The following is a 26,932-nucleotide window of genomic DNA, read 5'->3' as shown; positions in this document are numbered from 1 at the left end:
GCAGACTTTCTTTTTCTTTTTTCTTTTACTTTTTTTTTTTTTTTTTACATCTATAGAAAAGCACAGATGTGGTTCTGGCTGGAAACTGAAGACACTCCTATGAATCTCACGGCTGCTCTCATCTGTGGATCTCAAAACACATCATGAAACATCTGCTGAGGTCTTGGCAGACCTTAAAGTTGTCTCGGGCACTGTCGCCTTGTCTGGGTGTGTCCTCGGAAGAGAGTCTTGGATCGCAGTTCTGTCTACGCAGCTCATTCACTGACCCTCCTCAAGTCTTCCAGCATCTGGGGCCGGTTGGGGTAAGATTCCTGAGGGTCCACGGTCTCATTCGCTGCCCCTTCCCTTCTCCGTCCGTGGCACTGAGCTCCTGCTGGAACATCCGCTTCACTGCTTTCTGTTGCTGCTTCGTGCCTCAAGCTGGTGGCACAAAACTGCTCCGAATAGAGATCATGCCCCCAGACGCCGACCTCCTCTGAGCAGTCTGATTCTTTGTTCTCTGGATACCGGATGCTGGCTCCCTACAAAAGCTGGGAGTTCCCATCCTGGACATCTGCGATGGCTCCTCAAGGCAAGGAAGGATGCCGTGGGAGAAGGTGGAGGAGTCAGGGAATGTGGTGCAGCCCTGAATGAGTCTTTGCCATGTGTGCATTATGGATTATGTGACCCAGCTGGTGGCCTTTTCCTTCAACTTCTTTACCTGCAAAATGGGTCCATTGGACTTCCCTCTAGCCGCCTCTCTAGAGGTAAAATAGCAACAATGCTAAAAATAACACCAACACAAATGATATTAACCACTACCCCCAAAAACCTGCTGCAGGGGTGCCTGGGTGGCTCAGCTCGTTAAGTGTCTGACTTCAGCCCAGGTCACGATCGCACGGTTCATGAGTTCGAGCCCCACGTTGTGCTGTCAGTGCAGAGCCTACTATGGATCCCCCCTTTCTCTCTGCTTCTCCCCCGCTCACCCACACTCTATCTCAAAAATAAATAAACATTTAAAAAAAACCCTACTGCGTGCCCAGCCTTGTACCATGCACTTGCAGAAACTGGTCACTTAATCTTCACCATGCCATGAGGTGGGGACTGTGATTGTACCTGTTTGACAGATGAAGAAACTGAGCCTCCGAGAGGCTAAGTGTGCTGTCCATAGTCTCACAGGTAGGAGGCAGTAGGGAATGGGCTTGAGCCCGGGCTGCCTGTCTCTCAAGCCCATGCTGGGACCACATTCTGCTCGGCTCTCCCTCTCCTCCCGTCTCCCTTCTCACACCTCCCTCTGGTTTCTGTTGTCCCCTCTTCCTGGACAAGCTCTAAAGTGAAGCACGGTGCTAGGCACACAGAGCATGCAGACAGGGGGCGCTGATGAAGTCTGTTTACCCTCCCAGCCCCACTCGGTCTGACCCTGCCCTTGAGGAAACGCTCCGTGCATCATTGTTTGTGACGGCAAAACACCCGGCCGTCCAGCCACAAGGGATCAAATAAATAACTCAAGACTTCTGCACAGTGGAAATCACTGCAGCCATTACAAAGACCAGAGTAGCCCCTTGGAGAACAATATCTAAGATATATTCAGTGAAGAAAGCAAGAACAGAAGATATGTTTTAAATGAGCCCATGTGGGGTTTTTTTCAATGTATAACACGATCTTAATTTGACTGATCGATTGATTATCGTTATGACAGTATTCTTTCGTTAGTGAGGTAAAATTCGCAAAACATAGAATTAACTGTTTTAAAGTGAGAAATGCAGCAGCATTTAGGACACGCACAACGTTGTACAACCCTCACCTCTAATTCCAAAACCATTCCATCACCCCCAAAGGAAACCCCATACCCATTAAACGGCCACTGCCCTCCCCCATCCCCCGGCAACCGCCGATCTGCTTTCTGTCTCTATGGCTCTCCCTATTCTGGATATTTCATCTAAGGGAATCGTACAATATGTGTTTGTGTCTGGCTTCTTTCACTCAGCATCATGATTTCAAGGTTCATCCGTCTTGTCGGAGGTAGGAATGCTTCCTTCTTTTTTAGAGCTGAGTAATGTTCCTTTGGGCGGGTATAGCACATTTTGTTGGTCCGTGTATCAGTTGCTGGACATCTGGGCTGTTTCCGCCTTTTGGCCTTTGCGAAAGGCTCTGTCATCAATGAATGCGTACGAGAGTTTGTTGGAGTACCTGTTTTCAATTCTTTTGGGTCTACCTGTAGGCGTGTGATTGCTGATTCACATCGTAATTCTGTTTAACATTTTGTGGAACCGCCAAACTGTTTGCCACAGCAATTGTACCATTTTACATCCCCACCGGCATTTTGTAAGAGTTTCGAGTTCTCCACATCCTCGCCAACACCTTTTGTTTTCTGGGTTCTTTTCTTTAATAGCCATCCTAATGGGTGTAAAGTGGTATCTCATTTTGGTTTTTTGTTTGTTTGTTTTTAAATTTTTTTAACGTTTATTTATTTTTGAGACAGAGAGAGACAGAGCATGAAGGGGGGAGGGGCAGAGAGAGAGGGAGACACAGAATGGGAAGCAGGCTCCAGGCTCCGAGCCGTCAGCCCAGAGCCCGACGCGGGGCTCGAACTCACGGACCGCGAGATCGTGACCTGAGCCGAAGTCGGACGCTCAACCGACCGAGCCACCCAGGCGCCCCTCATTTTGGTTTTGGTTGCATTTACCTAACGGCTAATGACGTTGGGTATCTTTTCATGGGCTCGTTGGCCACGTCTATTCAAGTCTTTGGCCCATTTTTGAACTGGGTTTTTATCATTTTTTGTTGCACTGTAAGAGTTCTCCATTTGGTTTTTAAGCATATGCATGTTTATGTATGTCCACTCATGCAACATCATGCGTAAATGTTTAATGAGCACTTTACACGTGCCAGCCACTGGACAGTGGTAGACAAGACAGACAAAAATCCTTGCTTCTGAGGAACTTCTAGTCTAACGGGGGAGACCGAAAATAAGGGAGCAAATAGATAAAACTAGATCTGTTCAGATTACCATACGTGCTAAGAAGAAAGCAAGGCAATGTGACAGAGTCAGAAGAGGACTTCTTTACTCTGGGGTCAGGGAAGGCCTCTCTCAGGAGGGGTCTTTTGGGCTCAGACACAGAGACAACAAAGAGCCAACCTTGTGAAGATCTGAGAGAAGGGCTCCAGGCAGCAAGAACAGCTGGTGCAAAGGCCCTGAGGCCAAATGAGCTTGATGTGCTTGAGGAAGAGCAAGAAGGCCAGTGTGGCTGGAGCAGAGTGAGCCCAGGGAGAGAGATGTGTCAGTCAAATCAGAAATGTGGACAGGGGCTGGACCCTGTCTAAAAGCTGGACACGCAAAATCAATTGTACCATCTTCTGGGGAGATATGACCCTCCCCTTTCTACTTTCCACACCTCTCTTGTGTTTGGTCTTTATAAGAAGCAAATATTGCTTTTGTGAGAAAAATTAATATAGAAAGCAATGCATGCCCAGTATAGGAAAATTAATATAGAAATGTGTAAAGAAGAAAATTAAAATAAAAATTATCCATATGGCCAGCCCCTGGAGACAAACCCTCCCGTAGGATATTTATTTCTCTTCAGAAAAGGCAATTTCATACCAAGGAGCACGTCTGAAGCCCTCCCAAACGACTTTGTCACAAACACACGGGTCTCATGTACAATAGCTTTCAAAGTGTGCACAACCTTCAGGCCAACATTTCCGCTTGGAAAAGTGCATCCTAAGGAAATAATTGGATACTTGGACAATGTAAAAATGCTACAAGGATCGCCGTTTATAATTGAGAGAGATGGAAAACACCTAAATGCCCATTAAAGGGGGAAATGATTGATTAAAATATGGGGCATCCATACAATGGGACATTCTACAGCTGGTACAGTAATGATGTGAATCAATACTTATTGACATGGAATGATCTTCTGGTTATATGATTAAGCAAACAATTGGCTATGAAACAAACTGCATGGAATGACCCCCATTTTGTTAAAAAAAAAAAAAAAGAGCACGTATACATGTATTGGTATGTGCATGTGCTTAAAAATAGACCACAAAAATATACACCAACAGGTTTTTTTCTGAGAAGAGGGATTACAAGTGATCATCTTCTTTTTCAATGTCTAATTTTCCCACAATATCACTCTGCATTTTTTAAAACTATAAACTAAGGCCAACGAGGTCTTGGCCCTGGCAGTTCCCTCTGGCCAGAATATTTTTCCTCAGACAGGCTCCACTTTCTCCAAGTCTTTGCTCAAATGTCATTTTCTCCAGGACCCTTCCTGACTACTTTATTTAAAATTATGTACGCACACCTCTCTCTCACTTCCCTCTTATTATAGTGTATTTCCTTCTTTTATTCCACAGAACATAACAGTCTCTAATCTAATATGTGATTTGTTTATTTATGACATGCATCACCTATGATCTCCTCCCCCTCTTCTCCCCACCCTGGTCAGCTCCAGGAGGGCAGATATGTTCATCTATTCCCTGTTTTTTTTCCGAGAGCCTAGAACAGAGCTTGGAGCATAGTAGGAGCTCAATAAATACTTGAGGAACGAATGAATGAAATACAAACAAGCAAATGGTTTTCCTTTTCGAAAATTTTCATCCTCGCCCTTCTGATTTTCAGAAGTAGTGTGGATGAGTTGGATCTGGCAGGCCTGTGAGGGACAGGCGGGAGAAAAGATGTCCCTCTCCCTTTCCAGATTCCTGCTCCCTGAATTTGCCAGAGAGCAGACCCAGCTGGGCTGAGTCCTAAAGTAGCACCGCCCCCTTCTGGGAGATGTGAAGAACTGCAGTGCCCAGCTGATGGCCCAGATGCATTTCAAATAATTAAACCTGGGAATTTGGAAAGGAACCAGGTGGAAAGTCTACTGCTGCAGGGAGGCCCCTATGTTCTCCTGTGGGCAACCAGATAGGTGTATGGGGGCCTTTTCAGGCCGGAAGAGGTGCTGAGAAGGAATTGGGGCCCACTCCCTCAGCTCCAGAGTCCTAATTTAGGCAGAGTTCATCTCTCACAGAAGATAGATTTCTCCCGTTGAGAAATGTGGCCAGGCCTGACTTTGATGGAAATCAGCTGCCAGTCAAAGTCAACCCTCCAGGGGCTGGACCCTCTGGTTTCCCTACAGTCAGTTCCTAAGCCCAGAGTTTTTCTCAGGTTTTGTGTTTAGCATGTATTCGTTTACCCACTCCACCCCATAAAACGAGAATATCAAACCCAGTTTTTACCCAGACTTTTATTTTTTTATTTTTTAAAAAAATTTTTTTAACGTTTATTTATTTTTGAGACAGAGAGAGACAGAGCATGAGTGGGGGAGGGGCAGAGAGAGAGGGAGACACAGAATCTGAAACAGGCTCCAGGCTCTGAGCTGTCAGCACACAGCCCGACGCGGGGCTCGAACTCACGGACCGTGAGTTCAGGACCCGAGCCAAAGTCGGACACTTAACCGACCAAGCCACCCAGGCGCCCCTTACCCAGACTTTTAAATGAATGTACAAGTTCAGCTACAGAAACAGGAAATGGGTTGGCCAAATGTGTTCACTGACTCAACATTTTTACTGAGCGATGACTGTTGACCAGACATGGTTCTAGGGGATGGGAATAGAGCAGAGAAAAAGACAAAAATCTCAGCCACCATGGAGTTGATATTCTAGTGGGAAGACTATGCTTAGCCCATAAACAAATTCAAATATCTAATTTAACACTGTAGTAAGTGGTCTGAAAGGGAAGAACAGGATGTTGTGAAAAAAGAGTAGCAGAAGTAAACTTTGGTTGGGAAAGGTCCACATGAGAACATGATATTTAAATCTGAATTCTTCTCCCAGTGGCCAGAGGCTATCTTGGTGGAGCAAATTTCCAGCTTTCAGCCTCAGCAAAGCATCTCGAGAGAGAGGAATAATTTGCCCATTTTAATTTTTTTTAATGTTTATTTTTTGTGTGTGTGAGAGAGAGACACACAAAGACAGAGCGCAAGTGAGGGGAGGGGCAGAGAGAGAGGGAGACAGAATCTAACGCAACTCCAGACTCTGAGCTGTCAGCACAGAGCCAGATGCGGGGCCCGAACTCACGGACCGGGAGTAGGCTATCGAAGTAGGATATTTAACCGACTGAGCCACCCAGGTGCCCCTAATTTGCCCATTTTAGTAAATGTTTGCTCTGTGGGATACAGAATAGCAGCACAGTGGTCTAGAATCAGAATCCTGGCTTCAAGTCCTGGCTCCACCCTCTTCTTTAGTTACCACATCCTTTGTCCCACAGATTTATTGTAAGGATTTAATGAGATAATAGAAATAAGGCAACTAATACAGTGCCTGACAAGTAGTTAGTACTCCATAAATACTAATTGTTAAAAGGCTCTGAGACCTCCTACGGTGGAGGAACCTATTTAACTAGACTCTTTGGCTAGAGAAGCTTCTGGTTACAGAACATCTTGTATCCCACTATATATTTCTGGGAAATCTATCCTCTGTGAGAGATGAAGTCTGCTTGAATTAGGACTCTGGAGCTGAGGGAGCGGGCCCCAATTCTTTCTTCAGCTATTTTGTAGGGGGTGGGGTGAGTAGGCACTATTCAGTGCCTGCCCCAAGTACATTTGCCACGTTTTTTCTCGCTAACAGAACTCTATGTTCAGGATTTGGCCAAAGAGCATTTGATCTCAAAGAAAGTAGGCCAGGCATGGTGTAGACATGGGCACCTCGCCTTGTTTTGGCAATGAAATGTATGGAAGGTCTCCCAGGGGCTTCTGGGAAAGATATTTCTCTCCTTGACAGGAAGCAGACAGGCTACTTGGACCCATGGCCACCATCTTGGTAACATTAAGGGAAAACCAATAGAATCACAGAAACAACACCAGGATCTCTGATGGTGTCCAGCTACCAAACAACCATGGAATTCCTTATTCCCAAATTCCTTGTTATAAGAGAAAAATAACTTCCTACTGGTTTAAGCTGCTGCTAATGGTTTTCAGTCATCTGCAGCCCAAAACATCCCCCACTGATCCGGGGGTCCCAGCTCTATGTTCAGGGTTCAGATCAGCTTGTTTTTCTCCATTTGTATCAGTACTCACTCAGTCACCCTGCGAACAATCTCTGGGCATTGTACTGGGCAGAACCCTTCCTTTTAATGGGGCCTGTTCCCTTTGTAACACCATGACTCACCTCAGAGGCCCTAGTTGGCCTCATACCTTCATTCCAGAGCAGATTCTGTGATCCGCCCCTCTTTGTCTTTCTCCTCTCTCCTGTCTATTTTTGTCCTTTGTAAAATGCCCTGGCCCCTCGCCGGGATACAGAAGTATTAGCATGTCCTCCCCCTTAATCCCTCAGGCTCCTGTTCTCCTGTCCAAAGTCACCTAGGAGAACAGGGCAAACCTAGCTCTTCTATCTGGCTTTTCCTGGAAAAGAAAAATAAAAATAGAAATAATAGAAAAATAGAAAAAGAAATGGAACTGCTCCATTATGTGTCCCAACTCCCAAACTCTCTCCTGTTCTCCTCACCACACGCAGCCCTAGAACTTTTTTTTTTTCTGTCTCAGGTCTCAGAGGATACTTACAAAGGAGGAATAGCAAATACGTGGCACATGGCATGCACCACTACTGCCTCATCCAGCACTCATGGCAGACATTGCTAATCAATCACAGCACTCTTTCTTATTGAGCCAGGATGGCCATGCTAAATTGGAGTTTGCAGGGGAGATAAGCTGACATCTTGGATGGTCTAGTTAAATTATTCATTCTTACCCAGTTTCCCAGATAAAGGTCTCCAGTACTAGGCTCCTCTCTCCTTCTCTTACTATAGCTGCATTTCACATTTATTTGTCTGATTATTTGATGAGCATTCTGACTCTGCTTGGGCTGTAGCTCCACAGGGCAGAGACTGTGCCTGTCTTGCTCACCATTTTCCCCCAGCACCCAGCACAGCACCTGGCACATAGTAGTCACTTAGTAAGTATTTGTCGAATAACTGAATAATGCTCAATTACAACATTCACTGCATTCTGCCTTATCATCTTGTTAGTCTGTGTCTTTCTCTAGAATCTTCCAGGACAGAGGCCAGGATTCATTCATCTTCCCAGGGCCCTTGGTCCTGGCACATAATAGGTAATCACTACAGATTTGTTCCATGGAACTGAATTCAAAAGGGACTGAGGGTCCCAGAGTCCAGAATATGCATGGGAAAGACCTGAGCACTCTTTTACCTGAGAGCAAGAAGAGAAGCCACGAGCAGACCGGTGGTTCTCGAATGGGGGCAATTTTGTCCCCAAGAGGACATGTAGCAATGTCTGGAGATACCTTTGACTGTCACAGCTGGATGGCATCTAGTCGGAAAAGGCCAGGGATGCTACTCAACGTCCTCCGACATACAGGTCAGCCCCCACAACAAAGAATTATCTGGCCCAAAATGTCAATAGTGCTGATGACATCGTTCTTTATCCCCCACCTCCAACCATGTTGGAGAAGTCAAAGACGTCAGCCCATCTCCCCTGCCAACTCCAATTTTAGCATGGCCATCCTGGCTCAATAAGAGAGAGTGCTGTGATTGATTAGCAATGTCTGCCACGGTCACTAAAGGTGACAGTGGTGATACATTTGCTATTGCTCCGTTATAGGTGTCCTCAGAGACCTGAGACAGAAAGAAAGTTCTAGGGCCATGCAAGGTGACAATGAAAAACCCTAGTCTAGATAAAGAGGGGAAAAGAGGGGAAGAAAGAAAGGTCCAGATGGATGGAAGAGTCTTTATCCTGGGAGAGTGGGCAGCCATTTGAAATTATGAGTGGTGGCAGCTAATTTTGAAAAGGTCCCTCGGGCTGGCATGTGGCAATAGTCTGCAGAGGGTCAAAGGCCAGCAACAGAGAGACACTTGGAGAGGTTTTTGGAGTCATCCAGGTGGGTGGTTACAGGGTTCTGATCGGGCTAGCTATGCATTCTCTGTAGGCCTGAGCTGAGGGAGGATAGGAGACAGGACATGAAATCAAGGGAGAAGTTTTGAGTTGGGCTCCCATTTGGGGCGGGACATTCTAAATACTGAAGTAAGACTGTGCTGGGGACTAAATGACCACAGGGCCATCCTTTACCTAAGAGTGAGTAGAAAAGCCTTGAGCAGAAACGTCTTTGACTTTTCATCTAAGGGCGGACTAGATAACCTCGGGAAATAGGATTTATGAAGACAGTGGAAAGCAAAAACAAAGTTGCATTTTGTTCAACATTATCTCAATGCAGCCTCACAGCACGCCCATGAGGTCAGTATTCCTACCCAACCCATTTTACAGACGAGAAAAGGGAGGGTCTGTAAGGAAAGCCACTTGCCCTCCCTCATCCAGCTAACAAGTGGCAAAGGGAGCATTCTATCCCAGACATGACTCCACATTTCCCTTCTTCCCTAAGGCTAGGCCAGGAGACACCAGGAGGAAAGGCAAAGGGTGGTCAGTGGACTTCAGGACCCTTATGCCATCCTCAAACTCTTTACTGGCAGGGAACCCCTCACCCTCACCCTAGCGTTAATTCTCTAGGCCAGTGGTTCTCAGCCCGGAGAATTTCCCCTCTGTGGGGACAGTTGGCGATGTTTGGAGACATTTTTGGTTGTTGCAACTGGGAAGGAGGTTGATAGCGGCATCTACTGGGTAGAGGTCAGGGATGCTTCTCAATGTCCTACAGTGCCCAGGACAGCCTCCTTGCCCATAACAAAGAATGATCCGGCCCAAGATGTCAGTAGAGCTGAGGCTGAGAATCCTCCAGAATCAAAGCCCTGTGAACACCCACATCTGTGCTGGGAAGGGCCAGGGGCCCCGGCCCTACAAAGCTGTGTGCTAGCTGAAGGCATGCTGAAAGGTCCTTCACCTGAGAACCTCAGGTCGGATGACTAATGAGCCGGGAGCGCGACCTTTATATAGCTCCAGAGCAGGCAACAGTGACAGGTCTGGCTGTTACAGCGTCAGGGCCTCAGCAAAGGGGCTCTGACAGGCGGGAAGAGGAGGGTGAGGAAAAGCTGGTTGGGGGGAGGTTGGGGCAGCAGCTGCTGCTGGAATCTGGGCCTCGCCAAGAGGAACAATGCCCCTGGAACGCCAGGCACGCCACTAAGACAGCTGAGCCTGCGGGGCGGGTGAGTGTGGGCAGGCGGGCATCTGAAGGGCACCAGTAAAAATGGAATTGTCTGGGCGCTTCTGTCCCCCACACAGGCAAGGCAGATGACCAAGAGCTAAAAATACCAGGAGAGAAAAACCACCGAAGGGTTGTCTGGCTGCCTGGGGCTGGATCTGACCTCTGAGCTCCCTGCAAGCAGTGAGAGCTGGGGCCCAGATCCCTACCCCCTAAAACCTGAATATCAGGATGGGGAAAATTCCAGGGGTAGAGTCTGACATTCTGAGTTAAAACTCTGGCAGGCACTAGCAGTGGGACCCTGCAGAGTAACTGCTCTCCTCTGAGCCTCAGCTTCCACATCTGGAAAATGGGTCTAAATTAGCACCTGCCTCACAGTGTTGTCTGACTATGAAATAAGATGATGGGTAAAGCACTTAGCACAATGCCTGTCACACAGGGAGCCCGAGATAAGTGGGACGATGACGGTCCGGTTTCTTTGGAGACCTCAGTTTGGCAAGCTCACGGGGCAGTGGCTGGTGGCAGCCTGCTCTCCCCAGTCCTTACTGCCTACCCCCAAGGACCCACCACCAGACTCACTACCCTCTCCACATAGCCAACTCGCGTCTGCTGTACTCAGCCAGCTCATGCATATCTTTCTCCGCCATGTAACTGTCATTAAAGGCAGGAACAACTCAAAAAAACGAAGCATACCCACCCTGTACCACTGAGCAGTCCCCCAAAAGAGCTCTGCATGAGGGGTCTAGCAGGTGAGGTGGGGGCTGGAGTAGGAAGTGAGCCTGCAAAGGTAAACCATAACGACCACACACACACGTGCACACATTCGTGGTGCGTGTACTCAGTGCCCAGCACTAGGCAAAGCCACTCACACACGCTGCATGAGTTACCATGAGGACAGCGCTTGGAATGGTGCACGGTACAGAGTAAGCACCTAATAAATGTTAGCTGCTATCGTTAGTATCAGAATTTTCTAGTTTTACTTTAAAAACAATCTTCTGAGGTCAACACCATCGTTGCCTCTGTTTATCAATAAGGAATCTGGGGTTTAGAGTGGTTAGGTCACTTGTTCAAGGCTTCCACTTGTTAAGGAAGTAGAAGAGCTGACCTAGACCCCAGCTTTCAATCATTGCGCCATCCTGGTAGGTATGCATCAAGTGGCAAAAGATCTTAACTGTTGGGCCAAGGAGGGGAGATTTCCTTCTGAGGTAGTGGGGATTCATTGAGAGTTCTGGAACATGTGTGGGTCATCATCAGAGCTAGGCATGGAAGGAAGTAGAGTGGGGGTATGTGAAAGGCAGGGGTAGAAAGGCAAGAGAGGACAGGGCCCAAACCAATTGAGATCTGCTACCACAGGACAGACCTGGGACAGGACTGGAAAGGAGTGGATTTGCAAGACATTCTAGAGGCAGAGTAGGCAGACTTTGTTACCAATAGAGCAGAATCAAGATGGCTGAGGATCTTTGTCTGGGTTCCTAAAAGCGAGGTGAAGTCATTAATGGAAAAAGGGTTTGGGAGAGGAAGAGGAGAAAAAATGAACTCATATTTGATCATGTTATTTCTTTTACTCCCACCGGGTGACAGCCAAGAAAAGGAGCTGACGGTTGCAGAACACTCGCTGTGTGCCCAGCAATGTCCTAGCACTTTCCAAGTGTTAGCTAACTCATTCAAACCTCCTAATAAGGCTTTGAGGTGAGGACCACTATTGTCCCCATTTCACAGATGAGGAAACCGAGGCAGGGAGAGCTGATGCTCCTTGCCCAAGTCGCACTCTGTACACAGTGAGTGTCTCATTAATGTGGCTGACCCATCTCCACTGGGCACAAGGCCTGGTCCACCCTTGTCTGACTTGCTGGAGAAGCCGCCTTCCCCACTTGGTGGCTCTCCCTGGCGCCTGGGGGCCCTGACACAGGGAGATAGGCACTATCACTTGATGACAGAGTCTATCAGCCACCAAGCTTTGGGCTGGCAGGGCCTGGTATGCCTTTGTTCTATCTGGAGATGGCTGACTTCACCAGCCTTAAAGGGGCATTACGCCCCGAGGCGAGTTGACCCGCTAAGCCAGTTACTTCCAGTAGTATCATGGCGAGCGCTAATCTGGCACTTTTCTGTGCCAGGCTCTGTCCCAAATATTAACGTGCTACTAGATTAACTCTTTAAGTTACCGATATTAATATATGAACTCATTTGCTTTGCTGAAGAACTTTATAAAACAACCATCTGGAGAAGGGTTTCCCTTTTACCTCACAGGGTGGGATATAAAGGCTTCGATCTGAAATCCAAGAGCTAAAGAGGAAAAGCATCTGCAAAGGAAATTAATTTAAAAATGCCCCCAGCTGGGGCTGAATTAAAACTTCCAAAATACCTAAAAATGGAAAAGACGCTCACTCTCACTGCCTCATATAAAATGAAAGATAAAAACAGTTTGTAATGGTCAAACTAGCATAAGACCATCCCACAATGTTCTGATTTTCCCCAAGACGACTATTTTCATCCTTTTTAAAAATACATCTAATCCTTTCCCAAAAAAAGTTTGTTGAGATTTTCTTTGTTTTGTTCTTGGCACCCCTGCTCAGCTGGTGCCCTAAGCATGTATTAAGTGTGCCCGCATGTGACCCGGCTCTGCCACCAGCCTCCCCATCGGCCACAGATGGGAGGACACGCATCCCATCCTCGCAGTGAGGGGAGGGCCGGGAGTCCTCTAAAGGTCTCCAACGCTATATGGAGCGCAAAGGCCTACGTGGCGTGCGTGCACGTGCGTGTCGTGTCACCATTTGTGTGAAAAAGTGTATTTGTATGTGCATGCATGTGTGTGGTATGATATCAATGTATATTGCATATAATGATTATATATATGCATATATAAATGTATATTTATATGTGCAAATGAGAGAGAGAGAGAGAGTCAGGAAATGCAACGTGGTATCCTGGATTAGATCCTGGAACAGAAACAAGGACAACAGTGGAAAAATCAGAGAAATCTGGATAAACTCTGGAGCTTGGGGGCGCCTGGGTGGCTCAGTCAGTAAAGTGTCTGACTTCGGCTCAGGTCATGATCTCACGGTTTGTGACTTCGAGCCCCACATTGGGTCTGCTTTGGATTTGGACCCTCTGTCTCCCTCTCTCTGCTTCTCTAGCCCTCCCCCATTTGCTCGCTCTCTCTCTCTCTCTCTCTCTCTCTCTCTTTTTCTCTCTCAAAAATAAAATTTTCAAAGAAAGAAAACCAACTCCAGTTTGGTTAATAGTAATGTACCAGTGTCCCCTGGTAAAGTAAAATGTTAATGTTAGGGGAAACTGGGTGAGGTGTATGTGGAATTCTACAACTTTTCTGTGAAATCTAAAATTAAAAATTTATTTCAAACAAGTCCAGAAGGAATTTCATGAAGTTCTAGAATGGAAAAACTAATCTACCGTGCTAGAGGTTAAAAGAAAAAAGGTTACTTTGGGGGGATGTTGACAGGCACTAGGGAACGCTTTGGGAGTTGGAATGTTCTGTCTTGCCTTGGGTGGTGACACAGCATGAACGTACACAAAAACTCATTGCCCTGGGTACTTAAGAGACCTGCACTTTGCTACAGGTGCATCTCAAGTTTAAAGAGTAAACAATTAAAAATATAGTCTGGAAGACATAACAACAAGTGTTGGCGAGGATGTGGAGAAAAAGGAACCCTCACTCACTCTTGGTGGGAATGCAAACTGGTGCAACAGTATGAAGTTTCCTCAAAAAATTAAAAATAGAACTACCCTATGATCCAGTAATCAATCGCACTACTGAGTATTTACCTAAAGAATACAAAACACTAATCTGAAGGGTTTGATAGCAGCATTATTTACAATAGCCAAATTATGGAAGCAGCCTAAGTGTCCATAGATAGAAGAACGGATAAAGAAGATGTGATATGTGTGTGTGTGTGTTTACACACACACACAGGAATATTATGCAGCCATAAAAAAGAATGAAATCTTGCCATTTGCAACAACAGATGGGTCTAAAGAGTATAATGCTAAGCAAAATAAGCCAGTCAGAGAAAGACAAACACCATATGATCTCACTCATATGTGGAATTTAAGAAACAAAACAAATGAACAAAGGGGGGAACAAAGGAGACAAACAGACTCTTAACTATAGAGAACAAACAGGTTACGGGGTGGTGGGGGCATGGGTGAAGCAGGTGAAGGGGATTAAGAGTACGATTATATTGATGCGCACTGAGTAATACACAGCATTGCCGAACCACTATATTGTACACCTGAAACTGATATAACACTGTATGTTAACTACACTGGAATTAAAATTTTGAAAAATTATTTAAAAAAACAGAAACAAAAAAAATACAGCCTGAAAGACCTGACACCAAACACACAAACACATTCCCTTGAGAGAGGATTTGGCTGCAATGATAGAAAGGAAGGTTTTTTGTTTTTTTTTTTTAATGTTTATTTTTGAGAGAGAGAAACACACAGAGCACGAGTGGGGGAAGGGCAGAGAGGGAGGGAGACACAGAATCCCAAGCAGGCTCCAGGCTCTGAGCAGTCAGCACAGACCTGACACGGGGCTTGAACTCATGAACCTCGAGATCATGACCTGAGCTGAAGTCAGACATCTAACCCACTGAGCCACCCAGGCGCCCCCAAGAAATCATTTTAGAGTTTCACTTGAATTTCCCTAGGTGTTTTCTTTTGCATTAACTTTATGGAGTAAACCAAATACTTGGTTTAAAAAAAAAAATAATCAAATGAATACACTGCTACATTTTCTAAATAGAAGATTATTGTGCCATATTACAGTGGAACATAAATACCCCCTTTTCTCAAATTTAAACTTACATGTGTGTCTCCCCTTATCTGAATGAAGCTTTGCCGATGGACCTCAGGCCCTGAGAACGGGGCCTGGCACATAGTAAGACTCCAGTAAATATTTAAGTAATCAGTATCCTTTGAATTGGGGATCAAAATCATTCTTGCTTAAAAACAGTGAACATCTATAAACACTACTTACATTTTTTCCCTCTCCTCACCTCTTCTTTTAAAATTATCCATGGGTAATTTTTTTTTAATTACCATTCAATAAAATTGACCTTTTTCTAGTCTATAATTTCATGAATCTTGACTTGTTTTATTGTTGTAATTAATATCGCTCAGCTGTTGATCTGTTTTCTCCAGCTGTTCTGTTTCTCTAGGTGTGGTAGGTAGGCAGCATTAAAGATGCCCTCGTCCTGATCCTTAGAACCTATGACTACTTTAGCTTACGTGGCAAAACGAACTCTGTAGGCGTGATTATGGATGTGGCAATGGGGGATTTATCCCGGATTATCCGGGTGGACCCAAGATAAGGACAGGGGATCCTTCGAAGATGGAAGAGAAGCAGGAGGGACAGAGAGTTTGGGGTCAGAGACTGGAGTGATGTGGCCACCAAATGAGCCGAGGAATGAGGGCAGGTTCTGGAAAAGGCAAGGAAAGGATTCTCCACTGGAGCTTCCAGAAGGGATGCAGCCATGCCAGCCCAGCTTCTGTTTCTGACCTCAAGAACTGTGAGACAGTAAACTGGTGCTGTTTTAAGCCACCAAATTTATGGTAATATTTTTATAGCAGCGATCGGAAACGAACACACTAGGTTTGTTTCCTGATTGTTTTAGAAGTTGCTGGTGTGGTTGTTCTGCCCAGCGTTCTTCTCTTTGGCTTCTGAGTACCTCAGGTAGGCAGTTATTTTTCTCTTTGGCTCCATGAGACTTGTCTGGTGGCTGGACACTTCTCAGCCGTAGGAATCCCACAGGTAGTAGCAAGGTGGGGGGCTCGGGCCCTGTGAGCCTCTGGCTCACGGTCTTAGTCACCCCATCCTTGAGGACAGAGAGGCCCCAGCCCACCCACTCAGCTTCTTCTCTCCATTGCACTCTTGAGGTTGATGCTGAAGCATACCTCTGAAAGTCTACATAGACCCAAACCCCAAGTCTTCCCAGATTCTCCACTCTCAGGACCTTGTCCCAGGGCTCTGGGGGCTCCTCAGTGGTGACCCAGCCCATTGGCAAGTAGAGTGCCTCTGGGCCTCCATTTCTCTCGGCAGAACCCAAGGCCGGACACACATCCTGTGGGCCCTAAGTCCTGGCAGCCATGGGGGGCCATGCTATTCAGGCCGCCATGTTCCCAGAATCCCCCTGACACACTTAATCTCACTCCTCTGAATAGTCTTATGGGCGTATGCACTATTATGGTCTCCATTTTCCGGATGAGGAAACTGAGGCCCCAGGGACTTAGTGCCCTGTTTGAGACCCAACACCTCTATCCACTGAGCCATAACCCTCTCCCAGTACTCCCTCTGAAAGGTCCGGTTGAATAAAATATGTCTTCAGGGCCACACTCATACACCCCTCCTGCCCCTGGAGCACCTGAGCCCATCCTAACCCCTGAACCTGGGGCTCCCCGCCCCTCACCATGCATTCTGCATATCCACTGTGGCTGCAACAAGCATTTTGCTTGGCCATTTATAGCTACTGACTGCTCGCACAAGTGTTTTAACGAAAATCCATGGTGTGTCTATTAGGTAGGGAAACATTTATTCCGGTGTTGTCAGAGAATCTTGGACAGAAAAGCTCTTCTTGACTGATCTGTGTGTATGTGCCTGTGTGTGTGAGTGTGCGGGTGTGTGACCTGGCGTGTGCATGAATGCAGGGATATGTTTTGTCTGTGCATGTGTGCATGTGCGTGTGTCCACACGCGCACACACAGAAAAAACACACCTTTTGTTATTAAAGATTCTGTTGGAAGATGCTTCTGGGTAATTCTAACCCATGTATGACTGGAAAGAGGAAACAAATTTACATCTTTTTTTTTTTTTTTTTTTGTCGTGGCAATAAATGGTTCTGGGTTTGTGCCCTCAAAATTGAATTTTGTTTTCCCTGAGAGGGGTGGTGAGTGATGCCTGCCTGGGCCTCATCTCCTTTCACCCTGCAGAAAGCCTCATAGGGTCTTTTTATCATTCCCGTTTTATGTGCTGAGAGAGGTGAAGTCACTTGCCCAAGGTCACACAGAGCTCAGGTTCAAATGCGATTTTATCGGACTTCCCAGCCTGAGGGCTAAATCACTCCACTCTCTGGCCTCAAACCTTATCAGGTCAAATGGAGACATTCTAACAATCCCCACCAGGGCCAGGAGGGCAAAGTCAGCCTTACTCCTTTATTAGTTTGTGCATACCCTGGGGGGCCAAGGATGTTGCCAGTTTTCTCCAGCAAAATCCGTGGTTCCGGCACATCAGAGCAACTGAGAACATATTGTGGACTGATCTTCCTGATAGGATCTCCTTCTTGGGTGGTGCTTGCTGGCCTTGCTCCCAAATCAGGATGTTCCTGGGCACTGGCAGCTTCGGGGACTGGTTAGACAAAGGGTCTCCGCCCTGAACCCCCCACTGCTCCCCTTGCTTCTGGAATGAAATCCCCAGGTTGTGATCTGTCCCGCCCGCCTCGCTGGCTTCACTTTGTGACCCTGACCCCCTCACTCACTCAGCTTCAGCCACACAGGTCCTTCCACCCCTCCCGTGAGGCTTTTCCTGTCCCTGTTACTAAGGGCACTCTCCCCCAGTCTCTGCTCAGAGTGGACCCCCGAGCTCACAGGCAGCTCTCCCCCCATCACTTTCAAACCTACGTAAGATTTGTTACTCCCTGAAATTATTCAGGTTATGCATTTCTTTACTTTTGTCCATCTCCTTACATAGTGCCATGTGTCATGTGTCACGAAGGCAGGGAGTTTGTCACTTGGCATCGGTCTCCCCTTACACTAGCACAGTGCCTAGCATCCCCATAAAGGGGGATGAATGCTGGAGACACAGGGGATAAGGTGGTCCCTGCCCCACAGCGTGTCTGGAAAGTTAATATGAGCATGAGACACGTGTACATGGGACTTGGCACATAGCAAGCGCTCGGTAAGTGAAGGTTGTTACTTCTTCAATCAACAAGTATTCATTGAGCAGCTGCTGTGTGCCAGTCACCAGCTAGGAGCCAGTGAGGAAAACCAAAAAGGACCCTGCTTTTCTGAGCTGACTGTTCACTGACACTGAACACAAAAAAATATGTGAATTACACAGTAAGTCAGGAAGTGATCAGTGTTATGCAGAAAAACAAAGCAGAGAAGGGGTTCTGGAGGCCAGAGGGTGAGTGGCTATTTGAAAAAGGATGGTGGTGAGGTCTCACAGAGAAGGTGATATCTGAGCAAAGATCTGAGGGAGGGGAGGGAGAGTGCCTCGCAGATGTCTGATGGACAAACTCTCCAGGCAGAGGGACCCAACCTCTCTTTGCAGGTGCAAAGGCCCTGGGGCGGGACCCTGATCCTGTTAGAGAATCATAAGGGTCTCCTCTCTGTCTGCTGTTTTCTTTCTCAAAATTGACAAGCACAAGTGTCTCCCGCCCAAGTGCTGCCGAAAGTGTGCAGCATCTCTCCCTGTGACCCAGCCGCCTGTCTCTTTAACCTTGAATGCCTTTTTGGGTCTCATGTGTCACTGGGTGGCGAGTGAGCTCCCCTTACTTCAGAAGAACGGCATGGGATGGGGGGGCCTTAGGTGGTGTCCGCCTCACCTATTACTGCCAAAAGTGGTCATGGGGTTATTTTTAAACGTGGGGAGGAAGTATTTATTGTTCCCGGGCCGAGGAGAGCTGGGCAGCCTGTAGGATTCTTCTGGGGGAGCAGTGCTGTGTCCTTTCTACCATGGTGAGTAGCGAGGGCTCCTTGAGGTGTGATGCTGTGGAAGGGGGGAGGAAACACCACCTACAAGCAGAGGGCAGAGGGGAGGGGCAGAAAGCTGGCTTATGAGGGCCCCAGCCCCTGGTGGAAAAAGCAGCCCTTGCTGTGTGCACACAGAGGAACCCCAATCAATGCCCCGATAAGCCACAAATAACAGCAGCTCCCAGGGACTCGCAAAAACAAAATAAGAGAGTTGGCTTTTTTATGGCTTGTCTACTGACCTCTCGAGGAATCAATAACTCCCAGGGCTTGCAAAATGGGATTGAACGCTTTTAAGGATCAAATTGTAATTCTTTTCTCTTGTTCAGGCAGCTGGGGAAAAGAATCTTTTTGTTTTCACCTTTTGAACTTGCAAATTTAAAACCTTTCTCCCTGTGTTGTTGGGTTAGGTGTCCCCCTCCCAAAGCAGGAAGCCCCCAAATCAGGGCCAGTGTAGGAGAATGGTTAGGGGCGCAGACTCTGAAGTCAGACTGCCCAAGTGCAACTCTGGTCCTGCCTTTTTGTGCCTGTGTGACCTTGGGCAAGTGACCCAACCTCTCTGAGCCCCAGTTGACTCCCCAGTCAAATAGCTACAGTAATCATAGCCCCTACTTGACAAGAGGACTACATGAAATCATGTATGTATATGTATAGTGTTCGAGCGTTTGCTCTATTTAAAGTCAGAGAGAAGCGGGGTGGAGACAAATGTTAACTTGCTCTTCTCTTCACTGTTTGTGTGTGCAAGGACAGAACATTTAGAAAGGATATTTCACTGCCATTTGGATCAAAGGAGAACTGGGGAGGGGGAGCAGCGGGTTTTAACACCCTGAGAAAGTGTCATTTCATCTCGGCATTCCTCATGGTTTAGTGAGCCTGACGTTTTCCCTCTCCAATCAATTCTCCTTCTGCGCATTACTGAACTTTTTTTTGTGAAATGCATTGCAACAGAGGCAGCTGGATCCCGCCGGGGCTGATCTGAAAGTGTTACCTCCTTCCCCGGAGATGTACCCTCCCCTAGTTTGCAAAGGTGGTGCTGCAAACCCTCTGTCTCTGAGGATCCACCAGAATCAGGGTGGATTCTGGGTCCTCTTATCCCTCCAGTATCACCATTTTTGAGATGAGAGTGGGCGTCAAACCCCCCATTTCACAGATGAGCAGCTGAGGCTCACCCAGAGATGGGACCCGACTCCCAGCTTCTGACTCTTTTAATTAATGCTTTCCCCCCCCCACCCCCCGCAGGCACCTAAGAAAGCCAAGAAGAGAGCAGAAGGTGCCAATTCCAACGTGTTCTCTATGTTTGAACAGACCCAGATCCAGGAATTTAAGGAGGTGGGTGCAGCTGTTGAATCATACGCCCGGATGGAGATTCCCACCTGTCAAAGAGGACGTTCCCTCGTTCCACGTTCCCCGCAGGGACCTAGTGGTTAGAGGTTTTTATCATCCAAACAACCCCAAATTCAGTCTCAACATGTGCATGAACCGTTTAAAGAAATTATTTTTAATAATTTTTGCCAATCTAAAAGTAAAGCGTATTTCTTGTTGAAAATGTTGGGGGAAATTTTCAGAAAAACACAAAGAAGAACATAAAAATGATCTACAATTCTATGACCCAGAAATAATCAGTTAACGTTTTAATATTCGCCCTTTAAGTCACTTTTCGTATTACATGTATATACTTTTAAATTATTTTGCTATTTTTCTTTGAGCAATTCTGCATCAACATTTTCTACCAATTTACTGAAACCACTTCCCATGGTTGGATGTTACATGTGCTTAGAATGCTCTACCATTATAAATAACACATCTTTGCTGGTTTCCTTGGGGTAAATTCCTAAAAGCAGAACTGTTGGGTCAAAGAACTTTAAAAAAGGAACTAAAAACCACTAGAAGCAGTGGCCCTCCAGAAATGTGGTACAAATACCGACTCCCAGCAGCCCCAAAAGGAAAAAGTGCCTTTTCCCCCACATCTCCATCAACATTGGGTATTAAGAGCCTAACAATATTATTTCTGCCAAACTGAGAGATGAAAAAGAGCATCTCTTAGATTTTAAATTCTATAGCCGTCCATTGTCGAACACGAGCAAGGTTGAAACCCTGTCACATTCAATGGGAGTGCGCCTTATTAAATAAACCTAAGTACCAATTAGGCCGAATTAAGCCACTGCCCGCAGGCTTGGAAGGATAGACTCTCAATGAATTTTCCAGCAGTCCCCGTGGCTCACACTGAGTCATCCACACTCCCACCTGGGCCTTCAGAGAAAGGGATGTTGAAGAGGCCAGTGTGTCCTGTATCAAAGGCGAAACCATTCGGGACTTCCAAATGGTACACAAACCCTTAACACCTTTTGCCCTTAGATCACAGGAATGTCGTGTCCCCTACGTCCCCCGGGAAAGAAGAACTCCCACGATGAAATGTCATATCTGAACTCTGTCATATTTCTGTCATATTTGAAATCGTCACCTTCCCCTCCCTTCCCCCTCACCCTGCCCCAATCTCCAGAACGAGATCAGTTGCTGGGTGTGGGGTGTGGGGTGTGGGTGCAAATACTTTCAGGAACCAGCTACAAAGAACTCAAAAAACATGGAGATGATAAGTCATTTGTAAAATACCCGGGCATTTACAAAGCTCTTGGCGTCTCCGTGGGAGCCACCTGGGAAAGATAGCTGGCCCCATTTTATAGATAACTGGGCTTTGGTGAGGGAAGGGGGGCTGCTGATGAGACCCCAGGTATTAACTTGATTTTTTATTTTATTTTTTTATTTTTATTTTTTAATCAAACATTTGTTTATTTTTGAGAGAGAGAGTGTGTGTGCATGGGGGAGGGGCAGAGAGCTAGGGAGGCAGAATCCCAAGCAGGCTCTGCACTGTTAGCACAGAGCTGGACGTGGGGCTTGAACTCAAGAACCATGAGATCTTGACCTGAGTGGAAATCAAGAGTTGAATGCTTACCTGACTAAGCCACCCAGGCACCCCTAACTTGATTTTTTAAAGAACAACTTCATAGAGATATAACTCACACACCTTAAATTCACCTTTTTAGGGGCGCCTGGGTGGCTCAGTCGGTTAAGCGGCCGACTTCGGCTCAGGTCACGATCTCGCGGTCCGTGAGTTCGAGCCCCGCGTCGGGCTCTGGGCTGATGGCTCAGAGCCCGGAACCTACTTCCGATTCTGTGTCTCCCTCTCTCTCTGCCCCTTCCCCGTTCATGCTCTGTCTCTCTGTGTCTCAAAAATAAATAAACGTTAAAAAAAAATTAAAAAAAAATTCACCTTTTTAAAACTACGTGTACAATTCAGTGGTTATTTGCTATAGTCAGAGAACTATGTAGCCATCATCACTAACTTCCCAACATTTCTATCACCCCATAAAGAAACCTCACACCAATCAGCAGTCACTACCTGTTCCCTTCTGCCACCGCTGATCTCTTTTCAGCTCCTACAGATTTGCCTGTTCTGGGCATTTTGTAGAAGCACATCGTACAGTATGTGGCCTTTTGCCCCTTGTTTCATACAGCGTCATGTGTCAGGGCTCATCTGGGCTGTAGCTGGCGTCAGGGTCTCCTTCCTTTTTATTGCTGAGGAGTAATCCATCACATGGCTAGAACACATTCTGTGTAACCATGCATCCGTTGATGGACATGTGGGCTGTTTCCAGGTTTGGGCCATTGTAAATAATGCTGCTATGGACATTCAGGCACAGGTTTCCACGTGGACAGATTTTTCAGTTCTCTTGGGCAGACGCCCAGTGGTGCGACTGCTGGATCATACGGTAACGCTACGCCTAACATTTTGAGGAACGGCCAGTTTCCAGTCTTTGACCCTTGATCTAATGTCCTTCGGTGCTCCTGAATCCCAGAACCCCATTACCCCCAGTCCACAGCCTGATCTCTTGGTCTCGTCCACTCAACTTCTCCTGGGCTGACCGGCCAACTGCCCCCTTCCACAGGCCTTCACCATCATGGACCAGAACAGGGATGGCTTCATCGACAAGAATGATTTGAGGGACACGTTTGCTGCTCTTGGTATGTCCCCCCTCTAGGCCTGCAGGAGGGTCTCCTTACCCCACCCTCCTGAGGAGTGGAAAGTGGGGCCACTGAAAAGGTCAAGAGCTTATCATTTTTCAAAGAAAGAGCTCAATCACGGTTGGCCTTTAAGACAAACTTCAGAGGAAAAGCAAAGAAGTGTTTAGGCTTTGAGTGTCTTCACATATCTTTCATTTCTCTTTTAAACTGACTTGTTTTTTCTGTGATTTTGAATGCAATGCCAGCTCACAATAGAAAATCTGAGAAACTCAGAAAAGTATAAAAGAAAAAACATTAGCCATTAGGTCACATTCCACTGTAACATTTCCGCCTCTCAGTCTTTTCTAGGTACATTTGGGTTTTTTTGTGGAATTTTTGTTGTTGTTGTTGTTTTGAGGTTGGAATTATTCTATTTGGGAGCCAGCTTTTTAAATTTAACATCTCAGTAGTGTAAGCATGAGTGTGTGGAGATTTTTCAAAATACACACGTCCACCCTGCCACCACTCACCCCCCTCCACTCCTACTCCCAGAACTCAGGGCCACCATGAACAGCTGAGCAGGTTGTGCACTGCACAGTTCGACAGATTACTATTCATGTTTGTGGCCACTGTAGATTTTTATATTTAAAACATAAATTATCTTAAGAAGGGGTGACTTTTAAAAATTTGCACAAAGGTGCTATTTGGTCTCGTGGCAGAGGCTAGCACAGGATCTATGAGAATCTCCAAGGGCGTGTGGGTTGCAGCCCTTCAAGGAAAAAGTTCCCTTCAAGGTGATTCTGATCTGTGTCCCACCTCCCACTGAGAAGGGATCATTTGTAATAGGAACATTTCCCCTTTCAGTAAAAAGTTAAAATATCTGTTTAAAATGTTCGAGGTTCTGAAGGCACTATTATAAAAAATAGCTAACCCCTCCCCACGTTGGATGTTTGGGCTGTGTCCAGCTGTCTGGCTATTATAAATAACACTGTGGAGAACATCTTCTCATGGGACTCTTTGGCCCCGCCCACTCCATCTCTGCTTGTCCCTTAGACTAGATTCCATGAAGCGCCATTAGGCGGGCAAATGCCAGGGTCCTGACAGCTGTTTCTGCCCTAGCGCGGGGGGCTCTGAGTGTGTATCTATCTCCTGCCCTAGGGCGTGTGAATGTGAAGAATGAAGAAATCGATGAAATGCTCAAGGAAGCTCCAGGTCCAATTAACTTTACTGTGTTCCTGACGATGTTTGGGGAGAAACTTAAGGGTAAGCTCATGTGTGTGTCTGTCTGTGTGTAGGTGCATCTGCATTTGTGCACCTGTGTGTGTGTGTCTTTACGTGTCTTCATCTTTGGGCATGAATTAAAGCACTAGGAGGGCACACGGGTGTTGGCAGAAGGTGAAGGCAGAGTAACATTGGGGGTGGGGAGGGTAAAAGCAACAGCTACCATTGCTCTGAGGCTTAGCCTGAGCCAGACCCCATGCTACACACTTTGGATCCATGACCTCATTTGCCATCTAGGAGGTAGGTTCTGTTTTATCCCCTGTCTAAGGCTCAGAGATGGAAAGCCACTTGCTTGTGGACACACAGCTAGCAAATGCTGGAGTCAGGATTCGAATCCCAGTCTTTCCGAATCTAGATCCACTTTTGACCTTGGGTTTGCTCAGAAATGACTGGATTCTCAGCCCACTCTTTCTAATTATCGAGGTTCAGTGCTCAGAGGAAGGCAGGGCCTTTCCTCCAAGCAAACCAGCCTTGCTCTGGCCCCTCCATCTTTGAAGGGGAGTTGGGCCCTGCCTCCTGGGGCACCGTGGGTTTTCCAGCCACCCATAGCATGATTCAACCCTGCTTTCTGTTTCAGGGGCAGACCCCGAGGAGACCATTCTCAACGCATTCAAAGTGTTTGACCCCGAAGGCAAAGGGGTGCTCAAGGCTGATTAGTGAGTGGGATCTGTGGGGGAGGACGTGGGGGTTCCCTGCCTCCCACACACACACCTGGTGCCCACACCCGCTGTTCTCTTTTTGCAGCGTTCGGGAGATGCTGACCACACAGGCAGAGAGATTTTCCAAAGAGGAGGTAACAGCCCCTCAGACACACACTGCACCCCAGCTCCCGTGTCACCCTCTTTTCTAAAACACCCCTGGCCCCACACTGAGAGAGAACCTGCTACTGAGCCCCTATCTCATTTCGTTCTCTCAATCACACTATGAGGTAGGGACTACCAGCATTATTGTCATTTTATAGATGGGGAAACTGAGGCCCAGGGAAGTTAGTCACGGGCCTAAAAGGACAACACTAATGGTAAATGCTGAGGCCTGGATTCCAACCCAGGTCTGTCTGACTCCAGGTCTAGAGAGGCCTGGTTAGAGACCTGGTGCTGGTTAGAGCACCAATTTCCTGATGGAGTGAGGGTGACCTGCAGGGTACCACGTACTGTCATGAAGGTTCTGCACTGCACAATTCTCCTGGATGCTGTACTCATAAAATATATTGTGAAGTATATATTTATTGCAACCGTCGTCCAGCAGATGGCGGTAAAGTGTCTTGATATAATTCTTTTTTTAAGAAAACCGTATATATGACTTTTTTTGGCAGGGGGCAGTAATGTGCCTTGAAGAAGGGGCACTTTCGCTGCTAATTCATCAAAAGTCCTGTATCAATAAGCAATGGCCCTGTCGATATTATTAATGAACCTGAATCTATTTAAAATAGCCCCTTCTCAGGGTTGATTTCAACAGGTTTCACATTTCGCTAAAATTTTTATTTAGATTCTCCCCCCCCCCACTTCCCCCACCAAAACCCATGCAGTTAAAAGAGCCTGCCTTCACCTCCCACCAGCCTGGGGAGTTTGGACAAGCTCTTTGACCTCACTGGGCCTCACTCTCCTCATCTGTAAAGTGGGCAGTAATAAAACTTTCCTCGTAGCGTGCTGTGGGGATTAAACAAGTTGATAATGTGAAGTGCTAAAGCATGTGGAAAGCACAATATAAAGCGTTAGCTATTATTAGCCTAAATTAGTAGCTTTAGTACTAAAAATATTTGTAGTATTTTTAAAAATAACTAGCTGATACTTTCTAAATGTGGACATTGCACATTAAAAGCCTAGATTTCTAGTTTCCCTCAAAGACTAAGTTCCCTCAGTCTGCTCCCCCCCACCCCCACCACACCGCCGGCCCCACAGCCGGCTCTGAGCCATGGGCACCTCTGGAGGTAGCTTGTGTGTCTGCGTTTCCCCACAGTCCCCACCAGCCCCCTTGCTCCCCTGCAGAGCCTGCCTAGCTCCTTTGCAACCCTGTGATCCCTGCTTTACCTGCTGCAGGCTGGATTCCCAGGAACATCCCTATAGGATGGCCCTTGGGGTCAGCCCTTGCAGAAGAAAGAGCAAGGAAGGGCAAGGAGGCAGGGAGGCATGGAGGGAGATGCCGAACTTCAATTCAGGCCCTGAGAGTGTGTTGGCTCCCCACCCCCTGCCCTGCAGGGAGCCCTGGAGCCAGAATACCCTTCGAGGAGTTCCCACGTTAGGCCTCACATTGATCAGTTGGCCGTGGGCTGCCCCAGGTGGACCGTGACCTTGGGGCTGGCCGCTCTCCACGGCAGCTGAGCAACAAGGCCTTCCCGGAGGGGGACCCGAGTGTCGGGTCCCCATGTCCACCGCACCCCTACTGCCTCTGCTCTGCGACCCTCCTCTCTCACTTGCCCTCCTGTCCCCCTCAGCATGTGTTGCTGGTTCTTTGCAGATGGACCAGATGTTCGCTGCCTTCCCCCCTGATGTAACTGGCAATTTGGACTATAAGAACCTGGTGCACATCATCACCCACGGAGAAGAGAAGGACTGAGAGGGGCTCATCACCCAACCCCGGGCTTGTCTTTGGTGGGGAGGTGGTCCCTGCCCTCCTCTCACTTTGCCCAGTAATGCCGCCGTCCCTGCTCCTGGCCTGTTAGCTGTGTGGCTGCTTCATCATCCACCTCCATGGTCTTTGCAGCCCCAGTGGTTGCAAGATACTATGTAGCCACACGTCCTACAGATGGAAATCCACCCAGAAGCTGTGTTCAAATAAACAGGAGGTTGTGTGTGTGTTCGTGGTGTTTCTCTGACAGACGTGCCTTGAGTGAGGAAGGTCCTTTGCTAGTTCCCGTGAAGGCAGGGTATGAGCGAGTGATGTC

The 26,932-nt window shown here is 47.1% G+C and overlaps 1 protein-coding gene across 1 annotated transcript; it reads left to right on the top strand.

The window, feature by feature from the left end:
* Positions 1–18,628: 18,628 nt before the first annotated feature.
* On the top strand, positions 18,629–26,843 carry MYL2 (myosin light chain 2). Its single transcript, XM_019467460.2, has 7 exons — positions 18,629–18,759; positions 20,011–20,100; positions 22,716–22,791; positions 23,929–24,033; positions 24,629–24,707; positions 24,796–24,844; positions 26,506–26,843. The coding sequence occupies exons 1-7, from the start codon at positions 18,757–18,759 to the stop codon at positions 26,602–26,604; spliced, it is 501 nt and encodes a 166-aa protein (XP_019323005.1). The 5' UTR covers positions 18,629–18,756; the 3' UTR covers positions 26,605–26,843.
* The last annotated feature ends 89 nt before the right edge of the window (positions 26,844–26,932 follow it).

This window comes from Panthera pardus, unplaced genomic scaffold (genome assembly GCF_024362965.1).
Source record: "Panthera pardus isolate Hobbes unplaced genomic scaffold, ASM2436296v1 HiC_scaffold_15, whole genome shotgun sequence".
In the NCBI taxonomy this organism is placed as follows: domain Eukaryota; kingdom Metazoa; phylum Chordata; class Mammalia; order Carnivora; family Felidae; genus Panthera; species Panthera pardus.
Note: the sequence above shows the minus strand (reverse complement) of the source record. Positions and strands in the feature narration are given on the sequence as shown.